The sequence below is a fragment of the Hypanus sabinus genome, chromosome 3, assembly GCF_030144855.1.
Source record: "Hypanus sabinus isolate sHypSab1 chromosome 3, sHypSab1.hap1, whole genome shotgun sequence".
Taxonomy (NCBI): domain Eukaryota; kingdom Metazoa; phylum Chordata; class Chondrichthyes; order Myliobatiformes; family Dasyatidae; genus Hypanus; species Hypanus sabinus.
This window is the reverse complement of record NC_082708.1, coordinates 7,065,978-7,088,890: the sequence shown is the minus strand read 5'-3', so window position 1 is coordinate 7,088,890 and position 22,913 is coordinate 7,065,978. Positions and strand designations below refer to the sequence as shown.

At 47.2% G+C, this 22,913-nt stretch overlaps 1 protein-coding gene across 3 annotated transcripts in view; it reads right to left on the bottom strand.

The window, feature by feature from the left end:
* LOC132391017 (beta-arrestin-1) overlaps window positions 1-22,913 on the bottom strand; it is a 135,934-nt gene that overhangs the window by 63,885 nt on the left and 49,136 nt on the right. For all 3 annotated transcript variants that reach the window (XM_059963629.1, XM_059963630.1, XM_059963632.1), the window contains exon 2: window positions 9,321-9,351. In XM_059963629.1, the coding sequence (XP_059819612.1) occupies window positions 9,321-9,351 (31 nt within the window). The remainder of the gene's footprint in view (window positions 1-9,320; window positions 9,352-22,913) is intronic.

Below are 22,913 nucleotides of genomic sequence, written 5' to 3'. Positions count from 1 at the left end.
AATTTCTACAGATGTCCCGTGGAGAGCATATTGACTGGTTACTCTATGTCTCCTATGGAGGGACTGGGAAAAGCTGCAGAGATTCATCATAGGCATCAGCCTCCTCACCATCGAGGACATTTTCAAAAGGCAGTGCCTCAAAAAGGTGATGCCTCCATCATCAACACCCCCATCACCCAGGCCACGCCCCTTCCTCACTGCTTCTTTCAAGGAGGTGGTACAGGAGCCTGAAGATATACAATTATTTTACGGACAGCTTTTTCCCCAGCACCATCAGATTTCAAATGGACAATGAATCCATGTACACTAACTCATTGTCTTTCCTCCCTTTCTGCACTATTTAATTTAATTTTAAAAATATATATGTATCTTATTGCAATTTATGGATCATTTTATGTATTGGGATTCATTAAGGTTGTTACAGCCGGGGGAAATGGTAATGGGGATGAGCTCCCACTATCTACTAAATGCTCCCAACAGCGCATGTTTCAAATAGCCTCTGACAACAAAGTCCAGTTCCTGGCCTTCACGTGGCTACTAAGCCTGGTGGAACCGCTTATACTGACAGACAGGGGGTAAATGCGGATTACCAACACCTTAAAACTAGTTGCTCTGGGCAGATGGGGTTTGTCAGCCAAGGTCAGCAGCTCATCTTGGAGAGGAAAATGCTGATTTAACTCTCTGCAGTCTTGTGGCCATATCTACTCACAGGGAAGGCTTCGGGTGTACACCATGAAGAAAGATCCAGAGCCGGAGTCCCTAAGGCAGTCCTACGTTGAGTTCAATGCTGACTGGCAACGCCTGTGGCACCACTGGTACGAAACTGTGTCAGTCTCTGCCGTTCCTTTAGATTCATCAGAGCTTGCTACATGGGCAATAGCTTGCTCTTCATATTATACTGCCCTAGCTTCTGTATCTAAACAGCTAGGATGAAACATCAATGGTCGACCCTGACCAACTGCAGCCTCATTATAAGAATGTAAAAAAATAGGAGCAGGACTAGGCCCTCTGGCCCATCGAGCCTGCACCCCCCCCCATTCAATAAGATCATGGCTGATCTGTCCATAACTCAGCTCCATCTACCTGCCTTTTCTCAATAACCCTCATTTCCCCTACTCTGTAAAAATCTACCTAACTGTATCTTAAATATATTTAGTGAAGAAGACTCAACTGCTTCCCTGGGCAGAGAATTCCACAGATTCACCACTCTCTGGGGAAAACAGTCTCTCCTCATCTGTCCTAAATCTTCTCCCCTGAATCTTGAGGCAACGTTCCCTAGTTTTAATCTCACCTACCAATGGAAACAACTTTCCTACTTCTAGCTTACCTATCCCTTTCAAAATTTTGTATGTTTCTATAAGACCCCCTCTCATTCTTCTGAACTCCAGAGAGTATAGTCCCAGGCGACTCAAACTCTTCTCATAAGTTAACCTTTTCACCTCTGGGATTAACCCGGTGAACCTCCTCTGCACCGCCTCCAAAGCCAGTATATCCTTCCTCAAGTATGGAGACCAGAACTGCACACAGTACTCCAGGTGCAGCCTCACCAGTACCCTGTATAGTTCAGCATGACCTCCCTGCTCTACCCTGTATAGTTGCAGCATGACCTCCCTGCTCTACCCTGTATAGTTGCAGCATAACCTCCCTGCTCTACCCTGTATAGTTCAGCATGACCTCCCTGCTCTACCCTGTAGAGTTCAGCATGACCTCCCTGCTCTAACCCTGTATAGTTGCAGCATGACCTCCCTGCTCTACCCTGTATAGTTCAGCATGACCTCCCTGCTCTACCCTGTATAGTTGCAGCATGACCTCCCTGCTCTACCCTGTATAGTTCAGCATGACCTCCCTGCTCTACCCTGTATAGTTCAGCATGACCTCCCTGCTCTACCCTGTATAGTTCAGCATGACCTCCCTGCTCTACCCTGTATAGTTCAGCATGACCTCCCTGCTCTACCCTGTATAGTTCAGCATGACCTCCCTGCTCTACCCTGTATAGTTCAGCATGACCTCCCTGCTCTACCCTGTATAGTTCAGCATGACCTCCCTGCTCTAACCCTGTATAGTTCAGCATGACCTCCCTGCTCTAACCCTGTATAGTTGCAGCATGACCTCCCTGCTCTACCCTGTATAGTTCAGCATGACCTCCCTGCTCTACCCTGTAGAGTTCAGCATGACCTCCCTGCTCTACCCTGTATAGTTGCAGCATGACCTCCCTGCTCTACCCTGTAGAGTTCAGCATGACCTCCCTGCTCTACCCTGTAGAGTTGCAGCATGACCTCCCTGCTCTACCCTGTATAGTTCAGCATGACCTCCCTGCTCTACCCTGTATAGTTCAGCATGACCTCCCTGCTCTACCCTGTAGAGTTCAGCATGACCTCCCTGCTCTACCCTGTATAGTTCAGCATGACCTCCCTGCTCTACCCTGTAGAGTTCAGCATGACCTCCCTGCTCTACCCTGTATAGTTCAGCATGACCTCCCTGCTCTACCCTGTAGAGTTCAGCATGACCTCCCTGCTCTACCCTGTATAGTTGCAGCATGACCTCCCTGCTCTACCCTGTATAGTTGCAGCATGACCTCCCTGCTCTACCCTGTATAGTTGCAGCATGACCTCCCTGCTCTACCCTGTATAGTTCAGCATGACCTCCCTGCTCTACCCTGTATAGTTCAGCATGACCTCCCTGCTCTACCCTGTATAGTTCAGCATGACCTCCCTGCTCTACCCTGTAGAGTTCAGCATGACCTCCCTGCTCTACCCTGTAGAGTTCAGCATGACCTCCCTGCTCTACCCTGTAGAGTTCAGCATGACCTCCCTGCTCTACCCTGTAGAGTTCAGCATGACCTCCCTGCTCTACCCTGTAGAGTTCAGCATGACCTCCCTGCTCTACCCTGTATAGTTCAGCATGACCTCCCTGCTCTACCCTGTATAGTTCAGCATGACCTCCCTGCTCTACCCTGTATAGTTCAGCATGACCTCCCTGCTCTACCCTGTATAGTTCAGCATGACCTCCCTGCTCTACCCTGTAGAGTTCAGCATGACCTCCCTGCTCTACCCTGTAGAGTTGCAGCATGACCTCCCTGCTCTACCCTGTAGAGTTCAGCATGACCTCCCTGCTCTACCCTGTAGAGTTCAGCATGACCTCCCTGCTCTAACCCTGTATAGTTCAGCATGACCTCCCTGCTCTACCCTGTATAGTTCAGCATGACCTCCCTGCTCTACCCTGTAGAGTTCAGCATGACCTCCCTGCTCTACCCTGTAGAGTTGCAGCATGACCTCCCTGCTCTACCCTGTATAGTTCAGCATGACCTCCCTGCTCTACCCTGTAGAGTTCAGCATGACCTCCCTGCTCTACCCTGTAGAGTTCAGCATGACCTCCCTGCTCTACCCTGTAGAGTTCAGCATGACCTCCCTGCTCTACCCTGTAGAGTTCAGCATGACCTCCCTGCTCTACCCTGTATAGTTCAGCATGACCTCCCTGCTCTACCCTGTATAGTTCAGCATGACCTCCCTGCTCTACCCTGTAGAGTTGCAGCATGACCTCCCTGCTCTACCCTGTAGAGTTCAGCATGACCTCCCTGCTCTACCCTGTATAGTTCAGCATGACCTCCCTGCTCTACCCTGTAGAGTTCAGCATGACCTCCCTGCTCTACCCTGTAGAGTTGCAGCATGACCTCCCTGCTCTACCCTGTATAGTTCAGCATGACCTCCCTGCTCTACCCTGTAGAGTTCAGCATGACCTCCCTGCTCTACCCTGTATAGTTCAGCATGACCTCCCTGCTCTACCCTGTATAGTTCAGCATGACCTCCCTGCTCTACCCTGTAGAGTTGCAGCATGACCTCCCTGCTCTACCCTGTAGAGTTCAGCATGACCTCCCTGCTCTACCCTGTAGAGTTCAGCATGACCTCCCTGCTCTACCCTGTATAGTTCAGCATGACCTCCCTGCTCTACCCTGTATAGTTCAGCATGACCTCCCTGCTCTACCCTGTATAGTTCAGCATGACCTCCCTGCTCTACCCTGTATAGTTCAGCATGACCTCCCTGCTCTACCCTGTATAGTTCAGCATGACCTCCCTGCTCTACCCTGTATAGTTCAGCATGACCTCCCTGCTCTACCCTGTATAGTTCAGCATGACCTCCCTGCTCTACCCTGTATAGTTCAGCATGACCTCCCTGCTCTACCCTGTATAGTTCAGCATGACCTCCCTGCTCTACCCTGTATAGTTGCAGCATGACCTCCCTGCTCTACCCTGTATAGTTCAGCATAACCTCCCTGCTCTTGAATTCAATCCCTCTAGCAATGAAGGCCAACATTCTGTTTGCCTTCTTAATAACCTGTTGTACCTGCAAGCCAACTTTTTGCGATTCATGCACAAGCACTCCCAAGTCCCTCTGCACAACAGCATGCTGCAATCTTTCACCGTTTAAATAATAATCTGCTCTTCTCTTATTCATTCCAAAGTGGATGATCTCACATTTACCAATGTTGTATTCCATCTGCCAGACCTTGGCCCACTCACTTAACCTATCTATATCCCTCTGCAGACTCTCCACATCCTCTGTACAATTTGCTTTTCCACTCAGTTTAGTGTCATCAGCAAGTTTTGCTACGCTACACTCAGTCCCCTCTTCCAAATCATCAATGTAAATGGTGAACAGCTGCGGGCCCAGCACCGACCCCTGGGGCACCCCACTCACCACTGACTGCCAACTGGAGAAACACCCATTTATACCAACTCTCTGCCTTCTATTGGTTAACCAATCCACTATCCATGCCAATACACTTCCTCCAACTCCATGCATCCATATCTTATTTATAAGTCTCTTGCGCTGCACTTTATCGAACGCCTTCTGGAAATCCAAGTATACGACATCCACCTGTTCCCCTCTATCCACTGCACTCATTATGTCCTCAAAGAACTTCAGTAAGTTTGTCAAACACCATCAATGTAATTATATATCACATTGCACTGCACTGCAGCCACAAAATTACGAAGTCCACAATATACAGTTCTGTGCAAAAGTCTTAGGCTCACATACGTAGCTAGGGTGCAAAAGACTTTTGCAGAGTACTGTAGAAATTTTATGCATTACGCTATACTGTTGCCACAAAAAACACACACATTTCATGACATACGCGAGTGATGATTCTGATATGGGTCTCTATTATGCTCTGAGAGTTGCAAGAGGGCAGGGCAAGGGGAATCATGGTTGGGAAGAGCAGAGGGGAGTGGAAAGGAAGTGGGAAGCACCAGAAAGACATACTGTAATGATAAATAAACCAATTGATTGGAATCAAATGACCTTGCCTGGTGTCTCAGGGCTGGGTGTGTCTGCACCCTCACCACCCCCTCCCCACCCTAGGCACTCCTTGTCTGCCAGCTGTCCCACACCCCTCCCGTGGCACTCCAGCCTCACCATTCCCAACATCCTTTCCTCCCACCAGATTTACAAACTCGCTTTCCACTCCACGTTAACAAAGATAGAACTGTGCAAAAGCCTTAGGCACCCTAGCTGTATATATCAAGTCAAATCAAGTCAAGTCAACTTTTATTGTCATTTCGACCATAACTGCTGGTACAGTGCATGTACCTAAGACTTTTACACAGCACCGTATGTCAGTGATAATTCACCTGATTCTGATTCCCACCAGTCCTCTCCCCCACCAACCACCACTGACATCCTGTGCATTAACACCAGGAGGTTAAAGATCTCAGTTCCTTCCCTCGGGAGGAAATGCCTACTCACTACCTCAGATTCAGTTTTATTTATTTATCACATGTATGGAATTGGAAAAAACTGCAGAGGGTTGAAAACTCAGCCAGCTCCACCATGGGCACTATCCTCCCCAGCATCCAGGACATCTTCAAAAGGCAATGCCTCAGGAAGGAGGTGTCCATCAGTAAGGCCCCTGATCACCTGGGACAAGCCCTCTACTCATTACTAACATCAGGGAGGAGGTACAGGAGCATGAAGGCACACACTCAAATGTTCTGGATACAGCTCCTTCCCCTCCATCATCAGATTTACAGACAGTCCCTGTACTAGGAGCATAGCCTCATTATTTTGCTCTGTTTTTATACAAAATATTTATATTTTTATATTCTTTATGGTATCACAAGTCCTAGTTTGGGGATCACTGACACCAGGCAGACAATCTCTGAAGAGTATTGATAATGGCTGGGGTCAGCCACCTTGTAAAGACACCGCCCAGAAGAAGGCAACGGCAAACCACTCCTGTAGAAAAGATTTGCCAAGAACGGTCGTGATCATGGAAAGACCGTGCTCACCCACGTCATATGGCACAGCACATTATGATGGCGATGGCATCCATTAGTCTCGCGAGACCACGGGTCTGCGCCTGGGAAGTCTTGCGAGGGTCCTCTCCAGGGCGCAGGCCTGGGCAAGGTTGTATGGGAGACCAGCAGTTGCCCAATCAGCAGTCGCCCCTCTCCACGCCTCTGATGTTGCCCAAGGGAAGGGCAAGGGCCGATACAGCTTGGCACCAGTATCGTCGCAGGAGTTGCCAGAACGAGTTTGAAGGCAACGTCAGACTGCCTTAGGGACTCCAGCTCCGGATTTGTCCTCAGGGTTTGCTCTAGAAGCCTTTCCCATGAGTGGGTATGGCCGCAAGGCAGCGGAGGTTTGAAATCAGAGTTTTCCCTCTCTCAGATGGACTGCCTTCCCAGGCTGACGAGCTCCATCTATCTGAAGGCACATTATGAAGATAATGATATTGTGATTTATAGGATTTTTATGTACAGCTGCTACATAACGACAAATTTCAAAGACTGACAAACCTGACTCTGAAACATACAGTGAAATGTGTCAAAAACCACCACAGCCTAACGATGCGCGGGGGCAGCCCACAAGTGATTCCGGCTCCAGCGTAACACGGTCACTGCGTTCAGCAGAGCAGAAGCAACAGCAACAACAAGAGAGATTTGAAATGAAGAAAAATACAGGAAAGTGCAGTTGTTCATTTTGGAAGAATAATTTTTAATTTTAAACTGCAGACAGCTGCAGTATAAAGTGATTTTAAATTCAAGAGATTCTGGAAATACTGGAAATAAGACATTGGAGTAGAATTAGGCCATTTGGCCCATCAAGTCTGTTCTGCCACTCCATTGTGGCTGAATTATTACCCCTCTCAACCCCATTCTCCTGTCTTCTTCCTGATAACCTTTGCCACCCTGAATAATCAAGAACCCATCAATCTCTGCTTTAAATATACTCAGTGACGTGGCCACCACAGCCGTCTGTGATGATGAATTCCACAGATCCACTACCCTCCGGTGAAAGAAACTACTCACCACCCCTGTTCCGAAGGTACGTTCTCCTATTCTGAAGCTGTGCTTGCTGACTCCCTCATGACAGGAAAATATCCTCTCTGAGTCCACTCGATAGCTTTCAACGAGATCCCCCTCATTCTTCTGAACGCCATCAAATTCAGGCCCTCTCTGCCATCAAAAGCTCCTCGTACGTTACCCCTTTCATTCCCGGGATCATTCTCATGAACTCCTCTGGACCCTCTCCAATGCCAGCACATCTCTCCTTTGATAAGCGGCACAGAACTGCGCGCAATACTGCAAGTGCGGACAGACCAAGGACTCACAATTACATCCTTGCTTTAATGTTCTTGTCCTCTTGAAATGAATGCTGACATTGCATTCGCCATACTCACCACAGGCTCAACCTGCAAATTAACCTTTTGGGAACCCTGCATGTTGAACAACACACACAAAATGCTGCAAACTCCCTCTGCAAACCTTCTTTTCTGGTCTCTCGCATAATGCTCCCACACTGGGTGCACGTCTGCAGCTGCCTGGCCCCTGAGCTATAAAAACTCCTCAATAAATACCTCTCTCCTTCATTTAATACACTTGTTAACGCCCCTGTCTCACCACCTCTGTTATGTGTATCTTGTCCTGGGCTCAATGCCTGATAATGTTTGCTAACACTTCTATGAAATACCGTCAAATCTTTTAACATTTTGAAGCTGTGATTTAGTAACAAGGCCAGGAGTTCAGTCCGGAGAAGTGTGAAGTGATTGGACTTTGAAGGCAGAGTACAGGATTCTAAGCAGTGCGGAGGAACAGAGGAATCTTAGGGCCCATGTCAATCGATCCCGCAAAATTGCTGCACAAGTTGATAGGGTGCTTAAGATCCATCGTGCTGACCTTCGTCAGTTGGGGGACTGAGTTCAAGAGCTATAAGGTAATGCTGCAGCTCTATAAAACTCTGGTTTCATATTGTGCTCTGTTCTTGTTGACTCATTATAGGAAGGATGTAGAAGCTTTAGAGAGGGTGCAGAGGAGATTTACCATGATACTGCCTGGATTAGAGAGGGTGTAGAGGAGATTTACCAGGATGCTGCCTGGATTAGAGAGGGTGCAGAGGAGATTTACCAGGATGCTGCCTGGATTAGAGAGGGTGCAGAGGAGATTCACCAGGATACTGCCTGGATTAGAGAGGGTGCAGAGGAGATTTACCAGGATGCTGCCTGGATTAGAGAGGGTGTAGAGGGGATTCACCAGGATGCTGCCTGGGTTAGAGAGCATGTCTTATCAAGATAGGCTGAGCGAGCTAGGGGGCTTTTTTCTTTGGAGTGAAGGAGGATGAGAGGTAAAGAGGTGTGAGAAAACTAGATTACCTGGGGGAAGCCTACACAGCATTAGAAAGAATAGGTAAACGCCACACAGACAGCACCCATGTCTACAGAGTTCTGAGACCGTAGCAATAAACCTTGTGCCACTGTCCACATGACCATAAAACCATGAGACATAGGAGCAGTATTAGGCCATTCGGCCCATCAGGTCAGCTCTGCCACTCCATCATGGCTAATTTATTTTCCCTCTCAACCCCGTTCTCTACCTTCTCCTGTAACCTTTGATGTCCTGATTAAGCAAGAACCTATCAACCTCTACTTTAAATACACCCGATGACTTGGCCTCTACAGCCATCTTTTGCAATAAATTCCACAGATTCACCACCCTCTGGTTAAAGAAATTTCTCCTCATGTCTGTCTAAACAGACATCCTTCTACTCTGAGGCTGTGCCCTCTAGTCCTAGACCCTCCTACTATTGGAAATACCCTCTGCACAGCCACTGTATCCAGGTCTTTCAATATTTGATGGATTTCAACAAGATCCCCTCCCTCAGTTTTCTAAACTCCGGTGAGTGCAGGTTGGCCCAGAGCCACCCAACTCCTCATATGTTAACCCTTTCACTTGTGAACCTCCTCTAGACCCTCGCTAACACATCCTTTTTTTAGATCAAGGGCCCAAAATTGTAAAATAGACAGTTCAAATGGGAGACCTTACCTTTCCGTTAGGGCTTGACTTCTTAAAAACTCTATAAAGCAACAAGGGAGAGAGGCAAAGAGAAGATGGTTAGAAAACAGCAAACGCAAGGTTTTACATTTCTGTACTTCCACACAGAATTGGCATTGTTAGAATTAAAATCCACTCGTGTGGGCTGAAAATCCAAAGGGGTGAGTTCGAATCCTGCAGCAGATTTAACTTCCTTTAGAGATTCAGCACAGTTAGGCCTGGTCTGGCTGCATGAGCCCGACACACTCAAACACCCCTGTGACCAATTAACCTATAACCCGAACGTCTTTGGACTGTGGCAGGAAACCGGAGCACTCAGAGGAAACCCACGTGGTTACAGAAACAACGTACAAACTCCTTGCAGACACCACTGGGAATTAAACCCGGGCCACTGGTGCTGTCATAGTTTTATGCTACCATGCCACTGATCGTGTCCAGTTTTTCTTTCTCCTTTCCAGATATCAACCACGCTTTGTGTAAAATTCTTCCAGCTTCCTTCCCCTTACCTTAAACTGACCCTCCAAGAGGATCGCAATCTTGTAGGGTTTGGAGGCTTGTGTGCCTCAGTGACCCACACTGAGGCACACTACGCTGGCTGGACCCAGGGCTTTTTATGCTTTGGCTCTTGGTAGGGTCACCCATACCAAAACTTTGACGAGGCCGGACTAAGAGTGGCCCACCTATCCTCCAGGCTCGGGGGTTCAGCTCAAAGCTGACAACCATGAAAAGCTCAAACAAAACTGTTACAGGAACAGCAATGAAGAATCCTTCTACATCTGAGTGTGACGGTATTCCTGCATCTCCACCTGGGACTTGCACGGCTGACTGTAGTCAAAACCAAGAGGAAGCTACTGAAGTGATGAAGGAAGCCCTGAACACTGACAGTGATGGAGGACCTTCATTCCTACCCTAAACACCAGCGGCGTGGTGGACTTTAAACTTACACCCTGTTTCAGATACTCAGATCCTCAACAACGGACTGGAGGGTTATGGAGAAAATACCACTAGGTTCAGGAACAGTTATTACCTCTCAACCACTAGGCTCTTGAACCAGAGGAGATAGCCTCCCTCAACCTCACTCACCCCAACAATGACCTGTTCCCACGGCCTCTGGGCTCACTTTCAAGCACCCTTCATCTCATGCCCTTGATATTTATAGCTCATTTATTGATAATTATTCTTCCTTTCCTCTGCATTTGTAGAATTTGTTGTCTTTTGCACACTGGTTGTTTACCCTGTCGGTGTGCTCTTTCATTGATTCTGCCGTGGTTATTAGATTTATTCAGTATGCCCACAAGAAAATGTACCTCAGGGTCGTATGTGGTGACAAATATGCACTTTGATAATATGTTTACTTTGAACTTTAGATAAGGGTCAAGCGTGGAATGACCAGTGCCTCAGCATTACACCCTTGGGACTGAAGGGCTGGTGACGATTCAGTAAGAATCTGATATTGGAAGCGATCTTCTCCTCCTGAGACTGGTAACACTGTGAAAGAAGCTAGGGTGTGTCTGCTACTCCTGGGAAGGTGTTGGAACAGAGTGAGCAAACTGTTCTGTTACACAGATGGGAGGGAATGCTGTGACAAGTGGAGCCTGTATCAGGAGGTACTCTCACCATCTCAGGACGCTAAAGAGGGCGTGTTGCAGGCTTGTCTTCATTGGTCAGGGCACGAAGTACAAGAATCAGGAAAAACAGCCAGTACCATCATGAAGGATCCCACCCACCCTGCTCACAGACTGTTTGTCCCACTCCCATCAGGGAGGAGGCTACATAGCATACATACCAGGACCACCAGACTCAAACTCAGTTATTCCCCCCAAGCAGCAAGGCTGATCAACACCTCCACCCACTGACCGACCCCTCCACACCCCCAACCACCACTACTTTATCATTTCCTGTCAGTCACCTTATGTACAGACACTCCTGTGCCCAGCGTCACTTTATGGACATACAATCAATGTATATAAACTAACTTATGTCTTCATCATATGTACCATTTAGAAGAATGATAGGAGATTTTATAGAAATATATACAATTATGAAAGGGATAGATAAGATAGAGGCAGGAAGGTTGTTTCCACTGATAGGTGAGACTAGATCTAGGGGACATAGACTCAAGATTCGCGGGAGTAGGTTTGGGATGGAGATGAGGAGGAACTGCTTTTCCCAAAATGTAGTGAATCTGTGGAATTCTCTGCCCAATGAAGTAGTGGAGGCTACCTCAGTAAATATATTTAAGACAAGGTTGGATAGATTTTTGCATAGTTGGGGAATTAAGGGTTCTGGGGAAAAGGCAGGTGGGTGGAGATGAGTCCATGGCCAGATCAGCCATGATCTTGTTGAATGGGGGAGCAGGCTCGACGGGCCAGATGGCCTCCTCCTGCTCTTGTTTCTTATGTTCTTATGTCAAATGGTGTGGCCCATCACGGTCTATCCATAACCATGATTGTTTTTTGGCAATTTTTTTCTACAGAAGTGGTTTGCCATTGCCTTCTCCTGGGCAGTGACTTTACAGGACGGGTGACCCCAGCCGTTATCAATACTCTTCAGAGATTGTCTGCCTGGTGTCAGTGGTCACATAACCAGGACTTGTGATATACACAGGCTGTTCATATGACCGTCCACCACCTGCTCCCATGGCTTCACATGACACTGATCATGCCACCAGAAATATATTTATATTTATTGTGTTTTTTGTTATTGCGTTCCTTACTTTATTGTGTTTTTTTATGTGCTGCATTGGATCTGGAGTAACGACTATTTCATTCCCATTTACACCTGCATACTGGAAATGACATTAAATACTCTTGAATTAATTCCCAAAAAATACATCATTTGAAATGTCACTTGTACAGATACATGGTTAGGAATAGTTTAGAGGAATACCAGCATAGAGGAGACGGGTTGAAAGGCCAGTTTCTGAGCTGCGTAACTCTCAGAATCTATGATAGTAAAGTGTTTGGAAATTGGCAGAACCTGTGACAGAAACTATAAAAATGCAAGTCTCTTATTTACTTAATGGATGTTCCCGTGAAATATTTTGTCAAGGCCGTCCCCTTGGCAACCAGCGGACGTGGGAGAGACAGAAATCTTTCATCTCTGGAAAGAGAACTGAAGAACTGCTCAAAATGCTGTTTACGGTCAGAGTCCTCAGCACAGAAATACGCCTTTCAGCCCTTCTAGAGCTACGGTGTGTAACAGGCCCTTCCGGCCCCTCGAGCCGTGCTGCCCAGCAACCCGATGGTTTAACCCTAGCCTAAACACAGGACAATTCACAGAGACTAGTCTACTACCAGTACATTTTTGAGCTGTGGGAGGAAACTCGCACATACGGGACAGAATGTACAAAGTTGTTTACAGAAGACACTGGAATTGAACCCCAAACTCTGATGCTGCAAGATGTAATAGCATCACGCTAACCACTATGCTACTGAGGCCCCCCGGTCCATGCTGAACTATTAATCTGCCCAGACCCATCGACCACCACCTGGACCATACCTCTCCCATCCATGTACCTATCCAAACTTCTAATTGTTAGAATTGAATTCACATCCACTTCCACTGGCACCTCTTTCCATACTCTCTTACCCTCTAAGGTAAGAAGCTCCCCTTCAGGTTCCCCTTAGATACTTCACCTTTCACCATTAACCCATGACTTCTAGTTCCAGTCTAAAATGTCAGCTCTGCAGATGCTAAAATGTTCCAGTCTAAAATGTCAGCTCCACAGATGCTGCCCGACCTCAAACAAGAGAGAATCTGTAGATGCTGGAAATCCAGAGCCACACACACAAAATGCTGGAGGAACTCAGCGGGTCAGGCAGCATCTGTGGAAAAGAGTAAACAGTTGATGTTTCGTGTGGAGACCTTTCTTCAGGACTGAGGAGGCTCGCAGCCCGAAACATCAACTGTTTACTCTTTTCCACAGATGCTGCCTGACCCGCTGAGTTCCTCCAGCATTTTGTGTGTGTTGCTCTGCAGGGAGGGGCAGGTAGCTCTTCTCTCTACTCAGTGCTGATGCAGGCTTTCAAGCTAAAATGGTGACAATTCCTCGCCCCCCGCAGATGCTGCTCGACCTGCTCGGTATCTCCAGTGGGCTGTTTTTTTGTTTATAAAGGTTTAGCAAGTTTGATCTTGCCTTGCAATTCTCCAACACTAGGTGAAATCTCACTTATGCTCAGAGCTTATTATAGCTTCCTAAATGTATGCAGGAAATTATAACCGGGGTGTTGATGGTTGAGAAGACAACGAGAAGTCCTCATTATGATACAGAGACAGGATCTCACACCTTGCCACAAGAAATGTACCCAATGTAGCAACTATCACTCTTTCCTGTTCACCTGTGCTGACTTTCTTTATTTTTCCATCAATATCAGCATGTCACCTAAAACTTTAACAGACTTTATAGATGCACAGTGGAGAGTCCTGACATACACAAACAAAATCATGGGGGAGCTCAGCAGGTCAGACAGCGTCTGTGGAAAGGAATGAACAGTCGATGTTTTGGGCTGAGATCCTTCATTAGGACTGTAGGAATATCCTCACCAGTTACATCGTGGCCTGATGCGGAAACCACCGAGGCACAGAGATGGAAAAGGTACAGGAAGTGCTGGACAGAGCCTAGTGCATCACAGGCCGTGGCGTCCCGTCCCCACCATGAGTGTATTTACAAGGAGTACAGCCTCCATTATCAAGGACCCCCACCACCTATAGGCCATGCTCTCTCCTCGCTTCTGCCATCAGGAAGGAAGCTATTCCCTAGAGTGTAGGAGGATGAGGGGAAATTTGATAGAGGTATACAAAATTACGAGGGGTATAGATAGGGTAAATGAATGCACTGAGGTTGGGTGAGACTAGCACTAGAGGCCATGGGTTAAGGGGGAGAGGTGAAATGTTTAAGGGGAGCATGAGGAGAACCTTCTTCACTCAGAGGGTGGTGAGAGTGTGGAACGAGCTGCCAGCAGAGGTGTTGAATAGGGGTTCAACTTCAACATCTAAGAGAAACTTAGATAGGCACATGGATGGGAGGGTTATGGAAGGCTATGGTCTGGGTGCAGGTAGATGGGAAGAGGCAGAATTACAGTTCAGTACAGACTAGATGGGCCAAAGGGCCTGTTTCTGTACTATAGTGCTCTATGACTCTCTTGAGAAAGGGTGATGGTTTTAACCAGTGGATAGTTACCAGAAAATGATCAGCTTCTGTAGTCTCTTCTGCCTCATTCACCGTGCAAATGGCACGGTACCGTAATGTTATTGCAGCACTGGTGATCGATGTTCAATTCCTGCCTCTTTCACAGTGAGCTTGAGCGTCATCCCCGTGACCATATGTGTTTCCTCTGGGTGCTCCGATTTCCATAGGACCATAACACATAGGGACAGAATACGGACATTTGCCTCATTGTCTGCTCCACCATTCCATCATGGCTGATTTATTATCCCTCTCAACCCCATTCTCCTGCCTTCTCACCATAACCTTTGATGCCCTGACTAACCAAGAACCTATCAACCTCCACCTTACCCAATGACATGGCCCCCATAGCCATCTGCGGCAATGAATTCCACAGATTCACCACCCTCTGGCTAAAGAAATTCTTCCCCCTCTCTGTTCTAAATGGACATCCCACATTCCAAAGACATACACGTCTGGGTTCGTACGTTATGCGTATGTTAGATTGATGCCGGAAGTGTGGGCCCCTCACAGCATGTTCTCACTCTGCTGGCTGCTTCACTGCACGTGTTTCCATCTTTCAATCTACACGTGACGATATATCTAACGGCTCTTTAATCATCTGTGGTCTTGCCTCTTCTGAAAATGCAAAATGATTCAAATAATTTTTTTAAAATTGCTACCATCACCCCAATAAAAAAAAATGAGGCTCTGGAATATTCCGTAGGGAGGGAGAGCATAGTCTCCCTCAGAGTACTCCACTTTGATTAGCCGTTGCCATGCCAACACTTGGCCCGAGTCGGTCGCTGGCACTGGCAGACGGTGAGATTGATGACAAAAATCACTTTGATATTCTAATCCATCCCAAGAGTCGTCACCCAAGTGTCCCCTGCTGAATTGTTAATCAGCTCCTATTTCCAACTAGAAGCCCAGACTGAGAAATATGTAGGCTGGAGAAGAACAGCCTCTGAAAGCTCAAAGCAGATTAAATATCAAAGTACACTGTATACAACCCCGAGATTCATTTTCTTGCAGACAGCCACAAAACAAAGAAACACAATAGAATCCACAAAATAGCCCCACAACAAAGCCTGCCGAACACCCAACGTGTGACAAGAAAGAACAAATCGTGCAAATGATTGAAGAGTAGACAAATGACACACAGAACATGAACCGCAGAGTTCTCGAAAGTGAGGCCACAGCCTCAGAGCCAGTTCAGTGCTGAGGGGAGTGTAGCCCGTCCAGGGGCACAGTGGCAGCAGGCCACAGCCTCAGAGCCAGTTCAGTGCTGAGGGGAGTGAAGCCCGTCCAGGGGCACAGTGGCTGCAGGCCACAGCCTCAGAGCCAGTTCAGTGCTGAGGGGAGTGTAGCCCGTCCAGGGGCACAGTGGCTGCAGGCCACAGCCTCAGAGCCAGTTCAGTGCTGAGGGGAGTGTAGCCCGTCCAGGGGCACAGTGGCTGCAGGCCACAGCCTCAGAGCCAGTTCAGTGCTGAGGGGAGTGAACCTCGCAGAGTGGTGAACTGAACACTGGTTTGTCCCCTGCCCGTCTTGACATCTCGATCAAATCGTACAGATTGTAAAACAAAGTAAAGAAGAACACGTGGGAGCGAGCTGCAGAGTTCCCGAAAGCGAGTCCTCAGCTGCGGAGCCCACTCAGCGGTGAGATGAGTGAAGTCCGTCAGTGGTTACCGGGCAGCTGCTGCTCCCGAACCTGGAGGCCTGGGAGCAAACCCTCTGCAACTACCCCCCACACCCCGTCAGTAGTCGTGAGAAGTGAGGGGAGCGAGCCAAACACAGGCATACGGCGCTGAACACCCGCTCGTTCTTCGTCCCTGTCCTCGATGACTTATATCTTGCTCGATGCTTTAATCAGCATAGACTAATAGAGCGGAGCACGGGTTTGTCTTCGGCCATCAGGCCCTGACGCAGGATCCACTCCCAGCCGTACCTGCACTCTCACGAATCCAGTCGGCCAAATCCCCCGAGAGATCGCAAAAACACCACATCATTCAGTCAGTTCTAAAGAACATCCTTAAAAGGGAAATTATAGGCTGCTGGCTGCAGCCATCACAGTTCAGAAGTATATCTACAACACGTCACCACCGGTCACTGGCGCCATCTGACACTTACCTCGCAGTTGCTATATAAATAATTTGAATGTGAATGGACAAAGTTGAAAGTACAACATGTCACTGTACACAACCCAGAGATTCATTTTCTTGCTGGCATACCCAATAAATCCATAACAGAATAAAAACAGTAATAGAATCAACGAGAGACCACACCAACTTGGTATTAAACCAGTGTACAAAAGTCACCAATCTGTGTAAATACAAAAGGAAAGAAACAATAATAACAGATAATAGATAAATAAGCAATAAATATCGAGAACATGAGATGTGAGTGAAAGTGGGTCCGTAGGTTGTGGGAACATTTCAGTGATGGGGTGAGTCAAGTTGAGTGAAGTTATCCTCTCTGGTTCAAGAGCCATATGGCTGAGGGTAATAACTGTTCCTGAATCTGGTGGTGGGGTCCTGAGGCTCCTGTACCTTCTTACCGATAGAAGAGAGCTGGGTGAGGGGGTCCTAAGGCTCCTGTACCTTCTTACCGATAGAAGAGAGCTGGGTGGAGGGGGTCCTTTATGATGCTGCTTTCCTCAGACAACGCTTAGGTGGTGGTGATGGTTAGTAATTTTATAGATGTCGTCTGCCTACAGGAAAGATATCAATAGGATAGAAAGACTACAGAGAAAATTTACAAGGACATTGCCAGGACTTGAGAACCTGAGTTTCAGGGAAAGATTGAATAGGTTAGGACTTTATCAGAATCAGAATCAGGTTTAGTATCACCAGCAGTTGTCATGAAATTTGTTAATTAAGTGGCAGCAGCACAATGCAATACATGATAAACATAGAAAAAAAATCAATTACAGTAAGTATTATAAATAGTTAAATTAAAAACAGTGTAAAAACAGAAATAATAAAAAAATGAGAAAGTATTCATGGGGTCAGTGTCCATTTAAGAATCTGATGGCAGAGGGAAAGAAGCTGTTTCTGAATCACTGAGAATGTGACTTCAAGCTTCTGTACCTCCTTCTTGACAGTTACAATGAGAAGAGGTCATGCTGTGGGTGATGGGGGTCCTTAATAAATGAGGTATCGTTCCCTGAAGATGTCTTGCATACTATGGAGGCTAGTACCCAAGATGGAGCTGACTAATTTTACAACTTTCTGCAGCTTCTTTCAATCCTGCGCCGTAGCCCCTCCATCCCAGACAGTGACGCAGCCTGTCAGGAGGTCCTCTGTGGCACATCTATAGACTTTATTTCCTGGAGTGTAGCAGAATGAGGGGATATTTAAAAGATGTATACAAGCAGGTTCTTTTCACTGTTCTTACGGATCAAATCATCACAATACATTGAAGTAGTACAAGGGAATCCAGTTACAGAGGAGGAGCAGTGCAGGTGGACAATACAGTGCAAGTCATCATTGTGAGATTAAGAGTCCATCTTATTGTGTAGAGTACTGTTCAATAGTCTTCTAACAGCGGGAGAGAAGCTGTTTCTGAGTCTGGTGGGACTTGCTTTCAGGTTTTTGTATCTTTTGCCTAATGGGAGAGGGGAGAGAATGTCTGAGGTCTTTGATTATGCTGGCTGCTTTACTGAGGCAGTGAGGAGTGTAGGCAGAGGCTGTGGAGGGGAGGCTGGTTTCTGTGATGTGTCCACAACTCTCTGCAGTTTCATGGGGTCACGGGCCAAGCAGTTGCCGTGCCCAGCAGGGATGCATCCAGACAGAATGATTTCTAAGGTGCCCCTGGGAAACTTGGTGAATGTCAAAGGACACGAGCCGAATTTCTTCAACCCCCCGAGGAAGTAAAGGAGCTGATGAGCTCCCTGGCACAAGTCAGCTGTGGAATCCCTGCGAAGAAAATGATGATAAATTCCGAGAGCATCCCTGGGATATCGATAAAATGTTGAAATGAAATCCCTGCAATTATTGACCTATTCTAAAAAAAAATCTTTGAGAATATTGACTCAAGTCCCCAGGAGAGTCTGTAAACTCAGACAAACAACAAGGAATCCCTCCGTAAATTAAAGCAAAAATTGACTATCTGTTTTGCATGGACTGGAGTAAACGTGCAATTTCATCATCTTCAGCAATGGCAATGAAGTTCTGTTCAGTTTGATGGCTGAACAGGATTTCCTCAGAGCTATAGTGAGTCTCACGTGGCAATTGTTGACTCCACAGCTCAAATATTGTGCACAGTTTTGGTCTAACTACACTCAGTGGCCACTGTATTAGGTACACCTGTTCGTTAATACAAATATCTAATCAGCCCATCATGTGGCAGCAACTCAATGCAGAAAAGCATGCAGATACTGTCACTAGGTTCAGTTGTGCAGACCAATCATCAGAATGGGGAAGAAATGTGATCCAAGTGACTTTGACCTTGATGCCAGAAGGGGTGGTTTGAGTATCTCAGGATCTGCTGACCTACTGAGATTTTCACACACAACAGTCTCTGGAGTTTAAAAAATATCCAGAGAGCAACATTTCTGTATGCAAAAATGCCTTGTTAATGAGAGAGGTCAGAGGAGAACGGCCTGACTGGTTCAAGCTGACGGGAAGGTGACAGTAGCTCAAATAACCACACGTTACTACAGTGGTGTGCAGGAGAGAATCACTGAATGCACAACACGTCGAACCTTGAAACGGATGGGCTACAGCAGCAGAAGACCACGAACACGCGCTCAGGGGTTACAGTAGTAGATCACACATCCTGTCAAGTTGCATCATTGTGTGTACAGAAGCTGTGAGGCATCGGACTGCAAGACCCTACAGAGGACAGTAAAAACCACCAAAAGGATCGTCAGGGTATCCCTCACCCCTGCATAACAGCTCCTTCCCTCAGGCCGTGAGACTAATGAACACCCTGCCACCACCGAGGTCTCGTCACTAGGACAGGGAGCTGCCTGCTGTGCTGTGCATTTTGAATTATATTTTATTGACTTACTTGTGGTAATATCTTGTTTAATGTGTTGTGTATGATATTTGTGCTGTGGGTGCACCGTTGCTTCCCTCGGTTGTATATATGTACAGTCAGGTGACAGTAAACTTGAGCTTGAACTTGATTTGGATTCCACTCCAAAGTGGCCACAGAATACATGTAGTGCCTTGTTGACTCCGCACCAGAGTTTTGTGCACAGTTTTGTTCTCTCTATCTGCAAACGATGTATTTCCTTGCCAAAGTGAACTGGTAGAAAGGATGAGCAGTTCCTGGGTGTAAACATCTCTGAAGATCTGCTCTGGGCCCAACATACAGTATTTATTTGTCTCTTTATTTACTGAACAGGCTCCCCCTTCCAACTCTTCAAGCCGCACCGCTCAGCAATCCCCCGATAGAATCATGGGATAATGTACAATGACCAATTAACCTACCAATTGGTACGTCATTGGACTGTGGGAGGAATCGAGAGCACACAGAGGAAACCCACACGGTCACAGGGAGAACGTACAAATTCCCTAGGGGCACTGGCGGGAAGTGTTGTGCTATCATACCACCCACACTGATGCAGTGGCTCTACCTCATTAGGCGTTTGAGGGGACGTGGCATGTCACCATGGACTTGTGAATTTCTACAGATGTACGGTGGACAGCAAATATCTAATCAGCCGGGCATATGGCATCACCTTCTGGGTATCACCAATGCACAAGATCACAAGAGGCCGCAGAGGGTTGTAGACTCCATCAGCTCCATCGAGGGCACAATCCTTCCCTTCGTCAAGGACATCTTCAAGAGCTGGTACATCAAGAAGGACCCTCAACACCCAGGACGTGGCTTCTTCTCCTTGGTATCATCAGAAAGGAAACACAGGAGCTTGAAGACACACATTCAATATTCTAGGAACAGCTTCTTCGCCTTCGTCATCAGATTTCTGAATGGCTCACGAGTGCCTTAAAACCAGTCGCTTCAGGTAGATGGAGATTGTCAGCCGTGGTTGGGAGCTCAGCAAGAAGGAAAACTCTGATTTCAAATCTCCGCTGACTTGTGCCTACACCCACGAATGGGGAAGGTTTCAGGAGTAAACCGTGAGCAGGAAAAAATCTGGAGCTGGAGTCCCCAAGACAGTCCTATGTTGACTGGCAACTCCTGCGATGCTGCTGGTACCAGGTCTCTGCCTTTCCTTTGGGTTCATCAGCTGGGTGAAGAGGGGGAGTACCTGAGTGGGTAACAGCTTGCTCTCCATATCATAGCGCCTCGATTTTCATACCGACTTGCACGTAGACAGCTAGAACACACCATCCACGGTCAACCCCGATCAACGGAGATCATTGAGAATGCCTGGATAGGATACAGACGAGTACTGTCTCTCAACCAATTACCACCTGGGGTAAGAACACCAGATTCTAGAGGCTAGCAGCGGGTAGAGCCACTGCCTCACCATGCCAGCGATCTGGGTTCGATCCTGACTTCTGCCACAGTCTGTGGATCCTCCCTGTGGCCACATGGGCTTTCGCCGGATTCGACTCCACCTCCTCCTCAGGAAGTATGTTCTTGATATCAAGTCAGATTTATTATAGCATATGTTATAAGATTATGGGAACAGAATTAGGCCATTTGATCTATCAAGTCTGCTCTGCCATTCCATCATGGCTAATCCATTTCCCTCTCAGCCCTAATCTCCTGCCTTTTCCCTGTAACCCTTCATGACCTGACCAATCAAGAATCTATCAACCTCTGCCTTACATATACATAAAGATTTGCCCTCCATAGCCAAGAATTCCACAGAGTCACCAGCAGCTCTGGCTAAAGGAACCCCTCCTCATCTCCGTGCTAAATAAATGCCCCTCTATTCTGAGGCTGGGTCGTCTGGTCTTTGACTGCCCACCCCCAAAGGAAACATCTTCTCCACATCCACCCTACTGATAGATTTCAATGAGCACCCCCACCCCCATTCTTCTATACCCCAGGCATCTTCTTTTCTCCCCGCCCCCCCCCCAACCCTGCATTGAACATAAGGCGTGAAAACATGAAGGAGGATGAGAGGTGACTTGATAGAGGTGTACAGATGACAGGTGATGAGGAGTATTGATAGTGGACAACCAGAGACTCTTCCCAGAGTGGAAATGATTAATACAAGGGGCATAATTTCAAGGTGATTGGAGGAAGGTACAGGGGATATCAGATTTTTTTAAATCACAGATAGTGGTGGGTGCTGCTGGGGGCGGTGGTAGAGATGGTTAGAGACTTTGTAGAGATAGACACATGGATGACTGAAAAATGGAGGGTCATGTGGGAGGAAAGGGTTAGATTACTCTCAGAGTAGGTTAAATTTTTGTACAGTTCTTGCTCGAATGATGTTCTTTCTTGTAAAAGTTGTTTATAATTTCTAATAAAGAGTTAATCATTCAAAACATTGACCTTTTATTCCGCTCCATGGATGCTGCCTGATCTGCTGAGCTCCTCCAGCATTTTGTGTGTGCCGTTCAGGATTTCCAGCCTCTGCAGAATCTGTTGTGTTTAGAATGTATGTGTTTCCTGTGAATGCACTCATCTGATGCAACGTGCTTGCGATGCTGCCGCAAGTAGGGGTTGGGCTGCACTTGTGCAGATGGCAAATGCACCAGTCGGGGCACCAGAGCTTGAAGTTCATTCCCGGTGTCCTCTGTAAGGTGGCTGCACTGCGCCCATGCAAACGTGGACTTGTGACCCTGATAATAAACTCAACTTTGACTTTGAACCATGATAACTTGCATCAGTTTGACAACATCCTGGCAGACATCTCCTCCGGCCCCTTCCTCTCCATACTGAACTTTGATCTCGCACAAGGCAGATACACGAAGGACAATTAAGAGGCCCTTACAGAGACACATGTATGAAAGAAAGATGGAGGGTTATGTGGGAAGGAAGTGTTAGATTGACCTTGGAGAATGTTAAAAGTTCTGCACCGCATCATAGGCCAAAGGGCTTGTACTGTACTGTAATGTTCTATGCTCAGAGTTAAGGGGTCAAGCATCAGTTTGACAGATACTCGAGTAGGAACGGTAATGAGGGATACATACAAAGAAACAGAATAGCTCAGATGGGAAACTTGGTCAGCATGGATCAGTTAGGCTGAATGGCCTGTTTCGGTGCTGTATGACACTGTGAGGCAAGGTTTCAGCCCTGAAAATTTGATCGCCCCTCTGCCTGCACAGTGCTGCCCGACCCGCTGAGTACCTCCAGCTGTCCACTTCTTCCACCACATCCCCAAATGGTTCCGTGTCATCAGGCATTCTCGGACCCCCTCAGCCATGTCATTAATCTAAACTGTGAATAGGTAGCACTGTGAGCACTCGAACTGAGTATTGTCTTTCCTAAGCCTCAGACGAACATAATCAGCTTCCTAAGGACCCACCTTAGCACCTAAGGTGTTA